This window comes from Tenrec ecaudatus, chromosome 15 (genome assembly GCF_050624435.1).
Source record: "Tenrec ecaudatus isolate mTenEca1 chromosome 15, mTenEca1.hap1, whole genome shotgun sequence".
In the NCBI taxonomy this organism is placed as follows: domain Eukaryota; kingdom Metazoa; phylum Chordata; class Mammalia; order Afrosoricida; family Tenrecidae; genus Tenrec; species Tenrec ecaudatus.
This window is the reverse complement of record NC_134544.1, coordinates 116288707-116309512: the sequence shown is the minus strand read 5'-3', so window position 1 is coordinate 116309512 and position 20806 is coordinate 116288707. Positions and strand designations below refer to the sequence as shown.

General features: G+C 43.3%; 1 protein-coding gene, 1 long non-coding RNA gene and 1 pseudogene across 3 annotated transcripts in view; 1 reads left to right on the top strand and 2 right to left on the bottom strand.

The window, feature by feature from the left end:
• Positions 1-1994, bottom strand: part of SPIRE1 (spire type actin nucleation factor 1) — a 191515-nt gene extending 189521 nt beyond the window's left edge. The window contains exon 1 of one of the 2 annotated variants that reach the window (XM_075533105.1): positions 1539-1994. In XM_075533105.1, coding sequence (XP_075389220.1) covers positions 1539-1830 — 292 coding nt within the window. In that variant the 5' untranslated portion in view covers positions 1831-1994. The remainder of the gene's footprint in view (positions 1-1538) is intronic. The other variant, XM_075533106.1, reaches the window with a different exon arrangement.
• A 4217-nt stretch (positions 1995-6211) lies between these two features.
• Positions 6212-7797, top strand: LOC142427786 (uncharacterized). Its single transcript, XR_012780092.1, has 3 exons — positions 6212-6739; positions 6862-6944; positions 7290-7797. It is a non-coding gene; the product is annotated as an uncharacterized LOC142427786 (long non-coding RNA).
• Positions 7798-11378: 3581 nt separating this feature from the next.
• LOC142427700 (aprataxin pseudogene) lies at positions 11379-12789 on the bottom strand (annotated as a pseudogene).
• Positions 12790-20806: the final 8017 nt, after the last annotated feature.

Below are 20806 nucleotides of genomic sequence, written 5' to 3'. Positions count from 1 at the left end.
CCTGACTTTAAAACCTACCACTAAGTAGTTAGATCACAAAATAGTTAAAAATGTATTCTTCAAGCTTAAGTAGAGGAAATATATACTATGTGACCTAAGCTTTGCTCTTTGTGGAAATCACAACCAATGCTGTTTTTAATATCAGCTTGTAAACTAACCATTGTCCTGATGGAAATCCTAGATCACAAGGAATGGCTTTGCTGTTCTACTTTATAAGAGTATGTTTTCCCAAATCATTTTAATAACACATTTTAAATAATGACTGCAAGTTACTCCCCACTAAATCCAAGTTTGAAAGAGGTAAACACAAAATAAACTGGCAACTATTTGAAATAAAACAACTTAGAAGGATCATAAAAAGGCTTTTTAAAAAATAAAAATCCAAATAGTTGCTTCAAAAACCCATTGCAACTAGTCTATTCGGATTTATTGCCACTCTAAAGAACAGAGTAGAACTGCGTCCATCACATGGTCACTGATTTCTCTTTCTTCAGACAGCAAACCTGCCATCTTTTGGTTAGCAGTCGAGAGTTTAACCACTGCACACTAGAGCTCTACCTAAAAGTTGTTTGTCTTACACTGAAAGGGAGGACGAGAGAAGAAAGTAGAAAGCGTAAAAGTGTTGGTGGTATTCTAAGTATAACCTGAAATTGCATCATTCCTTCAGTTTAGAAGTCTAAAGGAGGAGGAGAATTTGGGGGAAAATGAAAAAGGGGAATAAATAATTACTTCTGGCACCTGAAATTTGCTTTTCATTAATGTCATTCTACTGACGAGCTCTGAATTGCATCTTTCACTTTAAGCATCTTGACACTTGCATTATCTTTGTAAAAGTGAAGGTGAGTTCTCTGTTTCTAATAGACTTGCTTCCCAAAAGATAGAATTGCATAAAAAGTGATATAAGAATTCTATTAATCAAACTGCTCCTGATCAAGGAAAAATATTTAGGTAAATCCTAGCTGTATGTTACGATTAGATAATCCTGAAGAATTTACATTAGACAATAAACCAAAATTTATTTTATCTATTTATGTAGCCATCCTATCAACATTTTACAAACCTATATAATTTCACCGCAAGAAGTTCTTGTCTCATTTTCAGGTGCCAAAAGTAATTATTGATGCCCCTTTTTCATTTTTCCCAAAATCTTTCTCAGGATGCAGACTTCTTTACGTGTCTAAACTGAAGGAAGAATGCGACCGAATGCAAAACAGTCACGCTGACACTGGAACAAACAAGGCCCCACAGGCCGGTCCTTGGATCCGCGCACCCCACGCACCCCGACAGCGTCCGGCACGTGCACAGGGACGCGGACCTTGCTCGCGAGGGCCCACCCACTCGTCTCGCGGACAAGCAGCCCGCTTGTGCTGCCTGCGGAATCTCGGGGCACCCCACCCGCTCGACGCGGGCCGGCCCGGCCCACGTCCCCAGCTGCTGCGCACCGCCCGCGTCTCCGCGCGCGCCGGCCGGCCCGCCCGGCTCGGCACCCCGGCCCCGCCAAGCCCGCCCCACGGCCCCGGGCCCGGAACGCCGCTCACCCGGGTCCGGAGGCGGCTCCGCGGCGGGCGCCAGCGTGACGGCGCCGTCCCTCCAAACGCGGATCTGCGCGGCCGAGAGCGCGCGCGGGCCCCGGCGGTCTGCGGCGCGCAGGGAGCCGCAGCACTGGTAGCACACGGCCCACGCCTGCTCTTCGTTGATGGGCTGGTTGTAGAGCCGCAGGATCTCCGCCAGGCTCAGCGAGTCCCGCGGGCCCTCGGCCGCCCCGCCAACGCCGCCGGGGCCCGCCCGGCTCGCCTCGGACGCCGCCGCGGCCTCGCCAAGCTGCGCCATCCCTGCCAGCCGCCGACCGCAGACCCTCCTCAGCTCGCGGGCCGCGCGGCCGCGCGCCGCCTCATCCTGGGGCCGCCAGGTCGCGCCCCTCGCCACTGGTGCGCACCGCCCGCAGCCTGTTTGGAGCGGAGGCGTGGGCCCGGCCCGGCCCGGCAGGAGGCGAGGGAGACGACGAGGGGAGCAGCGGCTGACGAGCGCCGGCCGCCAGCCAACCGACTCGAAGCAGCTGGGCGGTGTCTGGCTCAGGCTCCGCCCCAGTCCCCTTCGGCCCTCGACCCCGTGCGGTCAGCCGCCTCCAGCCCCGCCCGGGCCCCGCCCCGCCGCCGCTGGCCCCGCCCCTCCCTGGGAGGCTGCCGTGGCCGCAGGTCCAGACAGCCCGCGGAGGGCCCGGCTCACGGTCTTCAAGCAGATGGGAACTGGAAGCACAGGGAATCCGGGAGAGATGAACAACCCCTCAGGACCAGTGGTGAGAGCGGCGATACGGGGAGGGTGGAGGGAAGGTGCGGTGGATCTACATAGAACCTCCTCCCTGGGGGATGGGCAGCAGAAAAGTGGGTGAAGGGAGACGCCGGACAGTGTAAGATATGACAAAATAATCATTTATAAATGATCAAGGGTTCATGAGGGAGTGGAAGCAGGGAGGGAAAATGAGCTGATACCAAGGGCTCAAGCAGAAAGCAAAATGTTTTGAGAATGATAATGGCAACACATGTACAAATGTGCTTGACACGATGGATGGATGGGTGGATGGATGGATGCATGCATGCATGGATGAATGGATGGATTTTGATACGAGTTGTATGTGCCTCTAATAAAATGATTTTTAAAAGAGGAAGAAGAACCAAGGGTTATGTACCTTCCTCCGACTCACCCCACCATGCTGGAAAACCCAGTCTAAATACTGCCCAGAAGAGGACTCGCCTCCTTCAAGGCTTGATGCAATTGCCCCAGTGCTCCCACTGACCTTGCTTCATCCTCATCCCCTCTGCCCTGCTCTACTCGTTTCTGGATGTCTCTGAGAACCATCAGCATGCTATATATTTACTTAAGTTTGTGTTATTTATTAGCTACCTCAAAAGCTCCTAAGAAGGCACATCGATTTTAAGATTTGCTCACTGATTTCTCTCAGGTACCTAGATCAGCACCTTTCAGGATTCATTTGTAACATTTGTACAACTCCTCATTGTTAACTGAGCCTGCTCATATTATATGGAATCAATAACAATAGCAAAATTGAACCAAAGGTATTCCTGAACCAATTAAGTCTATGCAATAAAAAGAATGATCTAAGATAATTCTTAAATGAAATAATCATCCATTCGTAACAATTTATTTGGTGTTCCAGTAGCATTGAACACCAGTTTCAACCAGAACTGAAAGCACACCATGTAAAGAAATTTATAGTAAGTAACAAACTTTTTAGAGCACAGTTTTCTACCCTATCCTACAGAGTTTCTGTGAGTCTGCATCCATTCTATGGCATTGAGTTTGGTTTGGTTTTTATTGGAAAATGGTGGCATGATGAGTATAAGTACACAATGGCTGCTAACCTCAAGGTCTGTGGCTCAAAGCACCAGCCACACTTAGGGAAAAAAGACTCTCTACTCCCTTAAAGAGTTACAGTTTCCAATTTTCCTCTAGTTTCTAAATGCTTCCTCCACCCCACCCCGCCCCTATCATGATCCCAATTCTACCTTACAAATCTGGCTAGACCAGAGGATGTACACTGGTACCGATAGGAACTGGAAGCACAGGGAATCCAGGACAGATGATCCCTTCAGGACCAGGGGTGAGAGTGGCGATATAGAGAGGGTGGCAGGGAAGGTGGGGTGGATCTACATATAACCTCTCCTCCCTGCGGAATGGACAACAGAAAAGTGGGTGAAGGGAGACATCGGACAGTGTAAGTATGACAAAATAATAGTAATTTCTAAATTATCAAGGGTTCGTGAAGGAAGGAGGATGGGGAAGGAGGGGAAAAAAGGAGCTGATTTCAAGAGCTCAAGTGGAAAGCAAATTATTTGAGAATGTTGATGGCAACAAATGTACAAATGTGCTTGACACGGATGGATGGATGGATGGATGAATGGATATAAGAGTTGTATGAGCCTCCAATAAAATGACTTTTTTTTAAAAGATTATTTTAAAAAAAGGTTTCAGTCTCCAAAGCCCACTGGGGGTTCTATTCTGTCCTTACAGTGTAACTGTGAGTCAGAATTGACTTGATGGGAGTGATTTTTTTATAGATACTATAAGAAATTAAAATTTTACATATTCGTTATACAAAAATAGAAAAAATGTAAAGGAAAAGATTGTAGGAGAGGGAGCTTCTCCCTAGACTTTTTATTATAATTTTGCTGCAAAGAATCCAAAACAACCACTTCAAGTAACATCACTTAATTTTAGGTACATAATACCTTTTATAAAGCTGCAGTACCCAAGGCCCTGAGAGGCAAAGTTTGCACTAATTCCTTATGTGTGTTTTTTTTAACATTTTATTAGGGGCTCATACAACTCATCACAATCCATGCATATACATACATCAATTGTATAAAGCATATCTGTACATTCTTTGCCCTAATCATTTTCTTTCTTTTTTTTCTTTTCTTTATTTACATTTTATTAGGGACTCATACAACTCTTATCTCAATCCACACATATACATACATCAATTGTATAAAGCACATCCATACATTCTTTGTCCTAATCACTCTCAAAGCATTTGCTCTCCACTTAAGCCCTCCGCATCAGGTCCTCTTTTTTTTTTTCCCCTCCCTCCCCGCTACACCCTCCCTCATGAGCCGTTGATAATCCACAGATTGTTATTTTGTCCTATCTTGCCCTAACCGGAATCTCCCTTCCCCCCCCCTTCTCTGCCGTCCCTCTCCCAGGGAGGAGGTCACATGTGGATCCTTGTAATCAGTTCCCCCTTTCCAACCCACTCACCCTCCACTCTCCCAGCATCGCCCCTCACACCCCTGGTCCTGAAGGTATCGTCCACCCTGGATTCCCTGTGCCTCCAGCTCCCATATGCACCAGTGTACAATCTCTGCCCTATCCAGTCCTGCAAGGTAGAATTCGGATCATGGTAGTTGGGGGGAGGAAGCATCCAGGATCTGGGGGAAAGCTGTGTTCTTTGTCGGTACTACATCGCACCCTAATTAACTCATCTCCTCTCCTAAACCCCTCTATGAGGGGATCTTCAGTGGCCAACAAATGGGCCTCGGGTCTCCACTTTGCACTTCCCCCTTCATTCACTATGGCATATATATACATATACACACACACACACATATATATATTCTTTTTTTTTTTTTTGCATGATGCCTGATACCTGGTCCCTTTGGCACCTCGTGATCGCACCGGCTGGTGTGCTTCTTCCATGTGGGCTTTGTTGCTTCTGAGCTAGATGGCCGCTTGTTTATCTTCAAGCCTTTAAGACCCCAGTCACTATCTCTTTTGATAGCCGGACACCATCAGCTTTCTTCACCACATTTACTTGTTCACCCGCTTTGGCTTCAGCAGTGTGTCGGGAGAGTGAGCATCATAGAGTGCAAATTTAATAAAAGAAAGTATTCATGCATTGAGGGAGTGCTTGAGTAGAGGCCCAAGGTCCTTCCGCCACCTTAATACTAAACCTATAAATGTAGACACTTGGATCTATTTCCCCATCCTCATATATATATTTGCATGTACATGTCTTTGTCTAGACCTCCATAAATGCCCCTTGACTCCCAGCTCCTTCCTCCATCTCCCTTGACTTTCCTCCTGCCCCACTACCATGCTCCATCCCCACCTGGGCTACAGCTATAACTCTTCTCTACACAACCTTACCCTTGATCATTCCCCACCAGGCCTGCCACTCCCCCCTCACTACCATTTTGGGTCCCATGTTGTAATAGACTAACAAAAACAACTTCTTAGTTAAAAACATGAAGTAAGCATTCTCAAAAACTGAACTACATTTTAAAGTTGAGATCCTGTGTGAATTTTGAACATTCAAGGTACTAAAAATAGTTCTAACAATCCAAAGTTAAGTTGTCTATTTTATGGACCCCATCTCCACCTTCTGGACATATGGAATATGTCAGCCGCATTGCACGTTGACAGCTACTGCATACACAGCATTCACTACTGCATATGTATGGGAAGTGCTAACGCAACACATGTAGTAACACTGTGTACACAATGCAGCATGTATATATATTTTTTAATATTTTATTGGGAGCTCTTACATATATCATAACATTCCATCGATCACGTAAAACAGTACTGTACAATTGCTACCACAGTCAGTTTCAACACATTTTCTTTTTTACATAGATGGCATATAATATTTAAAAATACTATTAAACAATGTATTTTTTAAGGTTAAGTATAATATGAGGGGATTTTTTTTACGTGTAGAAAAAAATGAATTAAAATATAATGGCATCTTCCCCCTTTCTGCAACTTCTTTTTTTTTTTAATCATGTTATTAGGGACTCATACACCACCCATCTCGATCCATACATACATCAATTGTGTAAAGCACATTTGTACATTCGTTGCCTTTATCATTCTCAAAACTTTTGCTCTCCACCCAATCCCCTAGAATCAGGTCCTCATTTTTCCCCTCCCTCCCCAGTCCCCCTTCCCTCATGAACCCCTGATAATTTATAAATATTATTTTGTCATATCTGGCTCTGCCCATCTCCCTTCACCCACTTTTCTGTTGTCTGCCCCCTAGGGAGGAAGTTACATGTAGATACTTATTATCAGTTCCCCCTTTCCAACCTGCTCTCCCTCTACCCTCCCAGTATCGCCACTCACTCCACTGGTCCTGAGGGGATCATCCACCCTGGCTTCCCTGTGTTTCCAGTTCTCATCTGTACCAGTGTACATCCTCTGGTATAGTCAGGCTTGCAAGGTAGGATTCGGATCATGACAGTGGGAGTTGGGGACGGGGAAGGAAGCATTTAGGAACTAGAGGAAAGTTATATTTTTCATCATTGCTACATCGCACCCTGACTGTTTCGTCTCCTTCCCAAGTCTCTTCTGTAAGGGGATGTCCAGTGGCCTGCAAATGGGTTTTGGGTCTCCACTCCGCACCACCACCACCCCCATTCACTATGGTAAGATTTTTGTTCTGATGATGCCTGATACCTGATCCTTTGAAACCTTGTGATTGCACAGGCTGGTGGGCTTCTTCCATGTGGGCTTTGTTGCTTCTGGCAGCATGTATATAATGAGCCCTAGCACAGGTTGCTCTATGCAAGTATAGTTAACACTGAGTCCGGATAGGGATTAATAAGAAAATAAAAATAAAATATAGCAGCCTACTGTAAATAAACGTACTATATATCCAAGACCAAAGACACACCAGTACTTGTATTCAGCAATGCTTGGGCGGAGCAAGGGGGCGTGACGGAGCACCAGGAAGACTACTGTAAAGGCTACAACACCGTCTTTGGTCACAGCCCTGGGGAAGAGCAGGAGCGGCAGCATCCGACACTTCTGACAAGGATGCGGTGCGCCCCAGGTACCAGCACACAGAAGCGGGCAGGTTCTTATCCAGTACAGCACGGACAACACAGAGGCGGCGGCATGCGGGAGAAAAGAAGAGCAGTGATATCAGCAGTCATCGGACCACCCACGGAAGCTGAAAGCGCCCACGATGAGCGGGAGAGACCGCAGGACACCGCACTGCACCGGACACCAGGCTTAAGTGGAGCCTTCGCTCAAGTATAAGCCAAGGGTGGTTTCTCAGCTTTGAAAAGTTTCCTGAAAACTCGGCTTATACACGATTATATATGGTATATATTTTAAATTATGAAAATATTTTAGCTGAGGGAACATGATGTATATGTCACTGAGTCACAAAAATGTTCTATGTAAGGGCTTTTTCTCTTTCAAAAAGTACAAATCTGTGACTGCTATACTGTATCTTAAATAAACTTATTAATTTTGTGAACTTTGGTGGAAATAAATGAGGCGAAAGGACAACCAGAATGTCATCTGATGTCCTTTCTATAAACAGAGAGTGAGAGAGATGGACCTTTAAATGTTAGCTGTTGTGGTTAGGTTTAAGCAGCCAGTTCCGATTCATAGTAAGCCTGTGTAACAACAGAAGGGAACATTCCTGCACCATCCTCCAAATTATTCTAATGTTTGAGTCCATTGTTGCAGCTACTGTGTCCATTCCTCTCATTAAGGGTCTTCCTTATAAATCTAGATTAAAATAAAAGTCTCTCTCAATTTGCAGAAAGCAAGAAAAAATTCTATTACTCTATCCGACATTCCATAAAGCATAAGTACATAAAAATCAGGTACTCTAAAATTTATACTACCAATTTTATCAATTAAGTCATTTAAAAATACTTCCAATGAGATACTACAAGAATGTTACATGCCCCGCCCCCACAGAAGAATGCACTTCAGAGAACGGCATTGAAGCTACAGCTCATAGAGAGGGTGTATTGGACAGGGTTCTCTAGAGAGACAAACCAGATTGCTAGTAATTGTATATAAATATATTTATAAATATAGATATATAATTCAAGAAATAAACCATTAAATAATATACAGATAGATAATACAAGAAATTAACAGTTAAATTATAAAGCAGTGAGACACTAACAGTCCTTCACGTTTTGAGAGCTGCCAGTTACCAGTCCCCTTCTGTAGAGAGAGCTGGGCTATATATACCCAGGCAGCAAACAGCAAGGCAGGTCCCCAACTGTCATCAACTGTCAGTCCCCAGCTCCAGAGATGAACATTCCAATTGTGTGGGCTTAAAGGGACCTCAACTTACAGAGACACAGTCCACAGGCTAGGCATCCCACAGGTAGTGTACCCCTTTAAACTGAGGCACAGAACAACCCAGGTGAGGCTCACCGAGCCATTTATCCCTCTACCCTTCAGTTAATCCTACGTGTGTTTATCGGCCAGGCTGGCACAATAAACTATAGCAGAGGGGAACCTCTGATCAGAGCACACAGGAGCAAAGGAAGAGAGAGAGTGGAACACATCCTGGCCCAAGGACAATATTCCTACTCAGAGGAGCCAATGCACAGAGAGGACCATAGAAGCAACCACACCATGAGACATGATGTCCCTTACTGACCCTTAGCACTAACAGGGACAACACTGGAGATACAGTGCGGGAATTGTGCCCTATTTAACCCTACCACACCAGGGCAAAACACAAAGGGCAACAGAGCAGCAAGGGGAGCAAAGCAATGAAGTTCCCTGGGAATCACAAAAGTAGACTTTGGGGCCAGGGCGTGGCACCCCATCAGACTCAACCAGAAAACACTCCTAAATGGTTCCAGGGGGATACAGGAAAGGGGGAGGCAGGGGAAAGGAAGAGGGGTGTCAACAAACCCAGGGACAAGGGAACAAATGATCTAATCAATGGCAAGAAAGGCGTAAAATGCCTGGTGGGGCTCGATCAACAGCAATGTAGTTGAGAGAAATTACTGAAACCCAAATGAAGGCCGAACATGATAGTGGGACAAGAGGAAAGTAAAAGGTAATAGAGAAAAGAACTAGGAGGCAAAGGACATTTTTAGAGGTCTAAATACAGGCATGTACAGATGTAAATATATTTACATATAATGACAGGGAAATCGATCTTTGTACATATATTTATATGTTAAGTATTTAGGTAGGCAACAATGGGCCTCTTCTCAAGTACTCCCTCAACACAAAAACACTATGTTCTAATATCCCAGCATTCCAAGATGCTTACCTTTCCTGACACAGTCACTGAAGATAAAATGGGTGCATAAGCAAATGTGGTGAAGAAAGCTGATGGTGCCCGGCTATCGAAAGATACTGCATCTGGGGTCTTAAAGGCTTGAAGGTAAACAAGCGGCCATCTAGCTCAGAAGCAACAAAGCCCATATGGAAGAAGCAGACCAGCCTGTATGATCATGAGGTGTTTATGGGATCGGGTATCAGGCATCAAAGACCCAGAACAAAAAATCATATCGATGTAAATGTGAGGGAGGACGGAGTGGAGACCCAAAGCCCATTGGTAGACAATTGGACATCCCCTCACAGAAGGGTCACAAGGAAGAGATCAGCCAGTCAGGGTGCAGTATAGCACAGACAAAACCTACAACTTTCCTCTAGTTCTTTAATGCTAACACACCCCCACTATCATGACCCCAATTCTACCTTAAAAATCCGGCTAGACCAGCACATGTACACTGGTACAGAGAAGAGCTCACAACAAAGGGAATCCAGGACAGATAAACCCCTAAGGACCAATAATGAAAGTAGCAATACCAGGAGGGGAAGGGAAAAGTTGGAGGGATAAAGAGGGAACCGATCACAATGATCTACACATAAATTCCTCCCAGGAGGATGGACAACAGAAAAGTGGGTGAAGGGAGACATTGGTCCATGTAAGACATGAAAAAAATCTTTTATAAATTATCAAGGATTCATGAGGGAGGGAGTATGGGGGATGGGGGATACCAAGGGCTTAATGAGTTGATACCAAGGGCTTAAGAAAATGTTTTGAAAATAATGAAGGAAACATATGTACAAATGTGCTTGACACAATGGGTGAATGTATGGTTTGTGATAAGAGTTGTAGGAGCCCCCAATAAAATGCTTTTCTAAAAAGGATTTTACATGCACCTGGATTGGTCATTATGGATTCACTAGTGGTTCAGCTTCACCATAGTGGCACTCTCCAGAGAGTCAATTGTACAACTAGATCCCAAGATAAGAATAAGACCCATTTAAAACTTTGTCCTGAAGAATGTGTACCTAAGTCAGGAGTTAAATGTGATTCTTATTTAGCTTTAGTTTGAAACCCCCCAAAAAAGGAGGGGTGGCAGGGGACGATTGGATAAGAGGACTGCCAGATCACAAGCATGGAAAAATTTCCTCAGCAACTATCAGAAAAGGTCTAGAAGGGATGCCCTGCACTTCCTGGCAGCGAGAAGTTCAACATAAAGCTAAGTAGACCAAGTTTCTTAATTGGGGGAGCAGCAGCACCTGCTGACAGACTCCCCTTTACTGTTGACCAGCAGCATGAGCCACGATACTCCCTGGCACAGTTTATTTTTCTGTGGCTCATGAGGGAACCTCATCAGCCAAACCTCTTACCTCATTGGCCTCTGCATGGGCAGCTTGGTGGAGACAAAATCAGTGAAATTTTCACTTGTTCCCACTTCCTCCTTTCTTGCTTTGTTCTCCAGACACTCCCCACCCCGACACATACTTGTCCCCTCTTTCTGACATGGTACACATGTTCACAAAGTAACACTATCAAAGAGCAGATAGATTGTCTCTCACTGCCACCCAGCCATGCTCATAGCGATCCAACTCATAGAACTGCCCTTGTTGGGTTTCCAAGACTAACTCTTTCCAGGAGTAGAAAGCACTGTCTTTCTCCTGCAGAGTGATTGGTGGTTTCAAACTGCTGACCTCGAAGTTAACAGCCCAACACGCAACTAGTACACCACCAGGGTTCCTGTTTCGTTTTCTTTTTTTTTAATTTGGGTTTTTTTCTTTTCAGGGAGGGGGCTGTGGAGTGGCTGCATGTTTTAATTCGAGAAATACGTAAAAGTTCACAAGCAATCGAAACAGGTGCCCGGCGTTCTTGCCAAACAATTGTCCGGTCACTTAGGCCAGTGCTTGCTGAGATGCTCTTTCAGCTGAGGAATGGACGGCAGCTGCTGCTGGCACTGGTGACAACGCAGAGGCAGCTTCAAGAGCTCGGGCGTCCCACGTCCCACCTCGAACAGTCACTTTGTCAGCCTCTTGAACTATCTCGATCACAGCCTGGGATTCTAAGTAGTCTGTATTGACAGAATTCCAGTGTTTTTTGTTTTTAAGGCAAGGAGAATCAAAATCTTGGCTGATCACATGAAGGTGCACCTGGCTCATGCTAGGGACGGCGTAGTAGCCCAGGCGAAAGCGCAGTTTGCTGGAGCCGGCACAATCTGATATCACCTCTTCCCCCACGGCGTGCATGTGTTTCAGGAGCTGTGGGTGTTCCCGGGTCACAGCCTTCAGACTGGAAATGGAGGCCCAAGGTAAGACCAGCCAGTGGTGACGGGCCTTGGGGTACTTATCCTTAATCACCACCACCTGCTCGTCCTTCCTTGTAAACCTGCATTTTGGGATACTACATAGAAATCTTCAAACCTTGACTTCAGTGGCCTAATGATTCCTTTGTGGCAGATGCATCTTCCCCCTTCTTGGGGGCACAGCACACTGGGCAGAGTTGCTCTTGGGAGGAAGTCTTGTGCCTGGCACAGCTTCCTCAGCAACAGCCATTTCTAGAGAATCACTGTCACCTGACCGTTATCTCTTCCCGTGTGTTTCCAGGCCTGGGCTCTTTGCCTCGTCCTCAAACTCTGCTTCACCTTGACGTAGCCCTTGTTACACTCAGCTTTCAACTGTACTTGCTGCTGAGAACATTTCCTATCAGTGATCTTGGTCTCCGGACGCGCCCAATCACCACTGCTTCCAAATGGGGGAGTCTGATTCGCTGCTGCCGGCTGTTCTGCCTCACCAGCCAGTGCGCCCCATCATCACTTATTCCATCCCCGCTGCCCCGCTTCTGGCGCTGCCTCCTTTTCTACTTGATATTAGTTTCTTCAGGCTTTGTACTTTTGCTCTATTTCAATACTCTCATTATAATTTTGAAGCTCTCTCCCATTTTCTCTTCCAGGACTCTATTCCAGTGCAGACCTACCCTCGTGACAATGCCCATTCCTCCAGGCAAAAACAAGCACCACCACCCTCGAAACAAGGGCTTTATCCTCACACCTGAGTGCACTGACCTGGAAAAGGAGGAGGCCTCCTACTTCAGTACTCAACTGAAGAGTTACAGTCTCAGAAATCTACCGGAGTGGCCCTATCCTGTCCTGCGGGGCCACTAGCAGTCAGCACCAAGTTAATGTCAGTGAGCATAGTTTTTAGTTTTGAGTGCACTGAGAGCCCCACATTCATGTTCGCATAGCAACCGAAATTAGTGGTCACACCCAAGTATTTTGTCTTTTTTGTCCCTTGTTTTCCTGTATATCCATCCACCCTTTAGCTTTCTGCTCTCTTTTAGTTCATGAAGTATATTTCCATGAAATCTATTAATTCTCATTACCCCTCTTAAAACATATTTTCTAATTATTTTTATGAATTTGTTAGCTTATCCAGAGAGCTACCTATTATTACTATCATGACTTTCATTTTATTACCCCTCTTCTTCCTCACTTTTCCCACTACCCATCTCTTTCTACTTTTCTCCACTTCACCACCATATATTTTCCACCTCCTATTAGACCTCTCCCCCATCACTAAACAACTAAATACCTATATAAGACACAGTAGCTCATATACCAACTAACAGATTTGTTTCGTTTTTAAAAAATATTTTCTTAGAGGCTCATACAACTCTTATCACAATCCTTACATATACATACATCAATTGTATAAAGCACATCTGTACTTTCTTTGCAGTAATCATTTTCAAAGCATTTGCTCTCCACTTAAGCCCTTTGCATCAGGTCCTCTTTTTTCCCCCTCCTCTACTCCCTCCTCCCTTATGAGCCCTTGATAATTTATAGATTATTTTTGTCATATATTGCCCTATCTGGCGTCTCCCTTCACCCCCTTTTCTGTATTCCGTCCCCCAGGGAGGAGGTCACATGTAGATCCTTGTAATTGCTTCCCTCTTTCCAACCCACTGACCCTTTACTCTCCTAGTATCGCCCCTCACACTCCTGGTCCTGAAGGTATCATCCACCCTGGATTCCCTGTGCCTCCAGCTCCTATATGCACCAGTGTACAACCTCTGCTCTATCCAGACTTGCAAGGTAAAATTCAGATCATGGTAGTCGGGGGGAGGAAGCATTTAGGATCTGGGGGAAAGCTGTATTCTTCATCAGTGCTACATCGCACCCTGACTGACTCATCTCCTCCCCTAGACCCCTCTGTTAGGGGACCTTCAATGGCCGACAAATGGGCTTTGGGTCTCCACTCTGCACTTCCCCCTTCATTCACTATGGTAAGATTTTTTTTGATGATGCCTTATACCTGATCCCTTTGGTACCTCGTGATCACACAGGCTGGTGTGCTTCTTCCATGTGGGCTTGTTCACCTTCATGACTTTAAGACCCCAGACACTATCTCTTTTGATAGCCGGGCACCATCAGCTTTCTTCGCCACATTTGCTTATGCACCCATTTGTCCTCGGCGATCGTATCATGGAGGTGTGCAGCCAATGATATGATTTTTTGTTCTTTGATGCCTGATAACTGATCCCTTCGGGACCACATGATCACACAGACTGGTGTGTTCTTCCATGTGGGCTTTGTTGCTTCTGAGCCAGATGGCCACTTGTTTAATTTTAAAAATAAAGAAAAACAAGAAATCAAAAATCACTCCAACCCTACTCTGAAGAAAAGGTCATGAAACGACCAGATACAGAGCACATAAAAATTATGTTCAGGTCCTTTGAAGAGATGAAGGGAGCAAAACATCTTGGCATATCATGGTCAAACTATCTAGTATCAAGTAAAAGGAGAGAAACCTGAGGGAAACTAGAGAAAAAAGAACAATTACCTACAAAGGAAAACTTATAACAAACAGCTCAGACTTCTCAGCAGAAAGAATGTAGGCAAGAAGACAATGGAATAACATATATAAAATTCTGAAAGAATAAAGCTACCAACCAAGAATCCTATATCCAGGAAAACTGTCCCTCTGGAAGGTATTTCCAGAGGAGGAAAAAACTAAAGGAATTCATAAAAATGAGACCAGCATACAAAAAGTATTAACCTGATCATTATAGACCCAGACTCAATAACAGCAGGCAAGCCTGGTAGCATCAGATAGACACCACCACCCAAAACCCACTATGATGAAAGCAGCACTCAAGACAACACAGAACAGAGTCCAATCCAATGAGAAATTGAACTGGGTAGGACAAAAACTCATGGGTTGTGGCTCCAGGTGAAACTACTCACATAGACTGCTCATGACAAATGTGTCTGGAGTGCTGGGTCATTAGGAAAACTGATGATGATGGTGTAATCAACTTATACCACAGGGTCATGATTGACAATGCTGTCCTCCTTTTCTATATGGGAGTTTTGCTTTCCTGATTATAGTGTGCTTTTTTTATTTTTTCTTTCTTTTTTTGGTGGGGAGGTAGGGCTGGGAGTGGGTGTGTATTCTGTTTGTCTGGTTGCTGATTGGCTTATGGCTGCTATTGATGCAGTTGTAATTTTGTCATATTACAACTACCAAAGATGTGAAAATCCCACGGACAAGCAGACAGAGTCTGGACTTCTACGTAACGCTAGCCCCAACTCAAGAACAGTTCATTCTGATAACATGGTTCAGCTCGATGCTCACCTTCATGAAAGGATCCCTGATGATAAGGGTGCTACAGCAAAGTGTAAATAAAGTAGATGGTGCCCCAGATGTGTTAGTCTGGGTAAACTGGAGAAACAAATCACAGAAACTCATATATGTATAAGAGAGAGTTTTATATACAGGGTAAGTGTACATTCAGAAAGCATCCCAACCCAGTCCAGTCCAAGCCCATAAGTCCAACTTAGACCATATGTCCAATGCCACTCTACAAAGTCCTCCTCATACTCACAAAACACACACAATGATGCCGAATGCAGGAGGATCAGAGGCCAGTGGGTAGAAAGTCTTTGAATCCAGTGGCGGTGTAAGCATCTCAGCATTTGCAGGGGTCTCCACGAGGCTTTTCCAGCACCCAGGGTAAGTCCATGTGGTTTCTCCTCAGGGATGTCTCACAGGAAGTGAGCTTTGCCAACTGAAGCAGGGAACTGGCTAAGGCAACTGTACCCTGGTCCATCCATCAGAGAGCAAGAGACCTGAGAACTAGAAAGGTAAGGCTTGCTGAGCCATTTATCTCTCCACCCTTCAATTAAACTTCCCTTCAATTAATTCCATATGTGTTTATCGGCCAGGTTGGCACAATAAAATTTAACTAGCAACCAGCTATTAATCAGAACAGTGTCTAGCGTCTTAAAGGCTTGTATTCAAGCAAGCTGCCATCTAACTGAGGAGTCAACTAAGTCCACACCAGAAGAAGAAGCACATCAGCTGTGTGATCCAAAGATGACAAATTAAGTGATTTGAATATGGTGAAGGAAAAAGTATCAGTGCTAAAATTATTACACCCAATTTTTAGAAGGTTACAGAGGACAGTTGAAACCCAAAACCCATCTGCAGAGTATCTGGTCAGTATGAGCTAATGGCAGATCTACTCTAGCTATAGGAAAGAGTCTCAAACAGACTTTCTGTCAGGCAGAGACCATTGTAATCTTGAATATGCTGAATCAAACTCAGTACATATCCAGAGGACCTCCCTATGGACCTGACGGCAGTTGGTTCTGTATGCAAGTATCTATAACTTGTTCCATGACAGACATTTCTTCCCTGGCTTTTGGAATGTTGATGAGGGTCTTTTCTTTCTTACTCATCGTTTGCATTTTGGTCTTTATATTATTATTATTACTTTATCCTTATTTCAATTTTGGTTTTCATTGTTTCTATTGGGTTTCCCAGTTTGTGACCCATAGAAGTGAATGCATAATGATAATAACTGATACTGGGGTTGACAGGAGATGCAGGGGTGGGTTTACAGTGAGGGAAGGAGGATTTCAGGAATTGGAAATGAAGGCAGGATGGGAGAGGGAATACCAGAACTGAATGTGATTGCACACTAATATTAAAGTTGATCTAAGCATGGGGACAGATGCTCTAAAAATTGATATGGTAATGATTGTACAATTCTCCTTGATGTGATTGAACAAGTGGACTATTTAATTGTATGCTATGTAAATTATGTGCCAATAAAACTGCTATAAAAAAAAACCCTGACTGCAGGAAGAACTATGGGGACTCATAGGATGCATGCCTTTCCGACACGAATGCTGCTGCTAGGTAAGCAAGTCCCAGGATAGGGAACCCTGAAAAAAAAGGGAGTTGGGCTGATGGATTATAACAGGCCCTGCTTGTTACTTAACAGAGAGATATTCATCTGCTTTGGTTCAGGATACCAATTAGACTTGTAACTATTTGTAACAAGTTAGACTTGTAACTCTGTGTGTGTGTGTGTGTGTGTGTATCCATATAAGATAGACAAGATAAGCAATACCAAGGAGACAGTGATGGCTACAGGGTGGAGGTTGGGAGGGTAGGAGGCAGGGGTAGGTGAGTGGTGAGCCCACAATGACAGGGACAGGGGACTATCAAGGGTTCTAAAATTGAGATGAGGAGGGTTTAGTGTTCCTGGTAGTGTTTGATCAATTGAAATGTATCTAGAGGAAGTACTGAGAGGTGAACAAAGGGGCATTAGTCTGGGTTGACTAGAAAAACAAATCTAGAGATACTCGTGTATAAGAAAGAGATTTATAACAAAGTAATTGTATATTAAGAAAACATACAGCCGATCCCAGGGCAGCCCAGATTAAGTCCATAAATTCAGTATTAGCCCATATGTCCAAAACCAGTCTATAAATTCCTCTTCAGACTCATACAACACATGCAATGATGCCAAAAATCTGTAAGATCATAGGACTGTTGGTGGAAAGTCTTGTGGATCCAGCGGCTGTAGAAGATCTTAGAACTGGTGCAGGCCTCCACATGTCACCTCCAGCTCCAGGGCTCTGGCTGGGATTGACATGGCTCCATGTGTCATGTCAGCAGGAAGAATGAAGCAGTGTGTGTTCCGCCTCCAGGGAGGAATACAGGCGTTTCCAGAATCCTCAGGAGAAAGCCATGCCCACACAGAAGCATTATTGGCCATGACCTGATTGACAAGCTAGACTCCATCCCTTTGCGCAAGTTGACAGGAGATTATATAACTGCCTTATGAAGTAAACATGATAGTGGAGCAGGAGGGGGGGGGAAGAGAAGAGAAAAAAGTAAAAAAATATATATATATATATAGGAATAACTATAGCTATGTATATATGTAAATATATAAAGATATGTGTATTTATGTATGTATATTTAAGTAACTACAACAAGGAAGCAGATGGACTCTGGGCTGCTACTTAAATCTTACCTCGGTATAAGAATGGTTTGTTCTAATAATGTGGCACTGTACAATAGTCACCTTCCTGACACGATTGCTGAAGACAAAATGAGTGCATAAGCAAGTGTAGTGAAGAAAGCTGATGGTGCCCAGCTATTAAAATATATAGCATCTGGGGTCTTAAAGACTTAAAGTTAAACAAATGGCCATCTAGCATGGAAGCAACAAAACCCACATGGAAGAAGCACACCATCCTGTGTGATCTTGAGGTGTCAACAGAAATAGGTATCAAAAACAAGTAATCAAATTGATAAGAAAGAGAAATAGATATCAAAAACAGGTCATTAAATTGATAAGAAGGAGCATAAACAAAGTAGAGACCCAAAACCCACTAGTAAGATTATGGGGCAGTCCCTCACAAAAAGACCACACAGAAGGAATGATAAATCCAGGGTACAATATAGCACCAACGATACACATAATGCTCTGCTAGTTCTTTAATATTCCTCTCCTTGCTATTATGGTCTTAGTTTAACCTCATTATCTGTTACACCTGCATATGTCCATTTGTATAATTAAGATTGTACAATGCATGAAAGCCAAGATAAATAAACCTTCAGAACCTGTAATGGATATGGCAAGGGGGAGTTGTGATAAGGGGGAAAGGGGAAGCTGATAGCAAGGCTGAGTGTATAACCCCACTTGAGGAAAGTGATTAACAGAATTGTAGGAGAATGGATATATTGTATGGTGTAAAATACAGGGGGAAAGAAAAACATAATAATGTAAAATAAGAATAATAAGGGTTCCTGTGGGGTAGGGTGGGGGAAGAAGGGGATAAAGGGAAGCTGATCTCAAGGAGTTCAAGAAGAAAGAAAATGTTTTGAAACTAATTGTGGTAGAAATTGCACAATTATGCTTGATCTAATTGAATTATGAAATATTATGATATCTGTAGGAGTGCTTGATAAAATGATTGATATAAATAAATAAAACACAGAAAAAGTTATAGTCTCAGACAGAAACCCTAAAGAGAAGTTCTACCCTGCACTATAGGGTCACCATGAGTCAGAATTGACTCAATGACAGTGAGTTTGAGTGAGTTACTGTTAGAAGAATAGTTCAGTATAAATATCACTTGGAAATTTGGAATAATTTGAGATCCACCAAGCAGCTAGTTACTGTGGCTCCTTGATGGTTACCCTTCTAACCAATAAGCCAGGTTTTCTCTTAAACAAACAACAAAAAACACACAGAAACAGAGGAAGAACAAAGACACAAATAAAACCACAAAATAAGGGATGGGGGTGGTGGAAAGAACCAAACACAAACACAGCAAAATGATAACAATGAATTCAAATATTAAAATATTGATACTGAATGTCAGTGGATTAAATGTACCAATCAAAAGATGGAGTAGCAGACTAAATTAGAAAAAAATCTATGTGCTACCTACAAGAGATGATGTATCTTAAACTCAAAGACAAAAATAACTAAAAGTCAAAAGATGGTTAAAAAAAATCTAGCAAGCCAATGACAACCATAAAAAGACAGGAGTATCAATATTAGTCTCTGATAAAATAGATTTCAAGGAAAATAACATAAGGAGGGACCACATTGGACACTGCGTAATGATTAAAGAAGTAATACAACAAGAACACATAACCTGAAAACATATATGCATATAATGGAAGATCCTCAAAATACATTAATCAAATGCTCATGGCATTGAAAACAGAGACAAAAGCTCAATAATAAAAATAAGAGACTTTAACACATCACTCTCAAGGAAAGACAGATTATCAGGATAGAAACCCAATAAAGAAATGGAAGAGCTAAACAACACAATCAACCAGTTTGACTTCCTGAACATATACAGAGCAGCAACACAATAAACACTCATCTCCAGCACACATGGTACATTTCTAGAATACATCACATGTGAGGCCACAAGGCGAATCTCACCAAATTAAAAAACATTGAAATGCTACATCCATTTTCTCAGATCACAACGCTTTAAGGCTGGAAATAAACAATACAAAGAACAGGAACATAAAGACAAACCTGAACAATATACTACTTAAAAATGACTGAGTAATAGATTAAATAAGGAATGAAATTAAGAAATTTCTTGAAACAAACTATAACCTATCATCATTCCAGAACTTTTGGCACACAGCAAAAGCAGTTAGCAGAGTACAATTTATAGCAATCAACTCACACATGAAATAGAAAAATCTCAAATCAATACCTTAACACATCTTCAAAAACCAGAACATGGTAACCAACATAAACCCACCAACAAAGGGAAAAAAGAAATCATAAAGATTAGAATGAAGTAGATAACAGAAAAGCAATGGAAAAAAGCTAGACAAGAAGTTGATTTTTAAAAAGATTACGAGAATTGACACGCAGCTGGCAAACTTCAAAAAAGGAAGAGAAGATACAACTACCTACAATGAGAAAAGAAAATGGAGATATCACAACAGATTCAAATGAATTAAAAAGAATAAAAACACAGTACTATAAAAGACTGTATTCCAACAAGATTCTTAATCTAAAATAGATGCACAAATGCCTAAAAATATACTATCCATACAAATTAAGGCAGGTAGAAGTAGAAAAGCTCAACAGGTCCATAACGAAAGAAGAAATAGAGAAGGTCATCAAGAAACTTTCAAAAGAAAAGGCCCGGATTGGATGGCTTCACAGGGGAATTATACCAAGTCTTCAGGTAAGAACTGCCACCAATTCTACGCAACTATTCCAGAATATAGAGAGGGACAGCACACTCCCAAACTCATTCTAGGAAGTCAGCATAGCCAAGATTCAACAAGTAGGCAAAGACCTCACAAAGAGAGGAAACTACAGACCAATATCGCTCATGAACAAAGACACAAAATTTCTCAACAAAAGACTGCGCCATAGACTCCAACAACATCTTTTAAA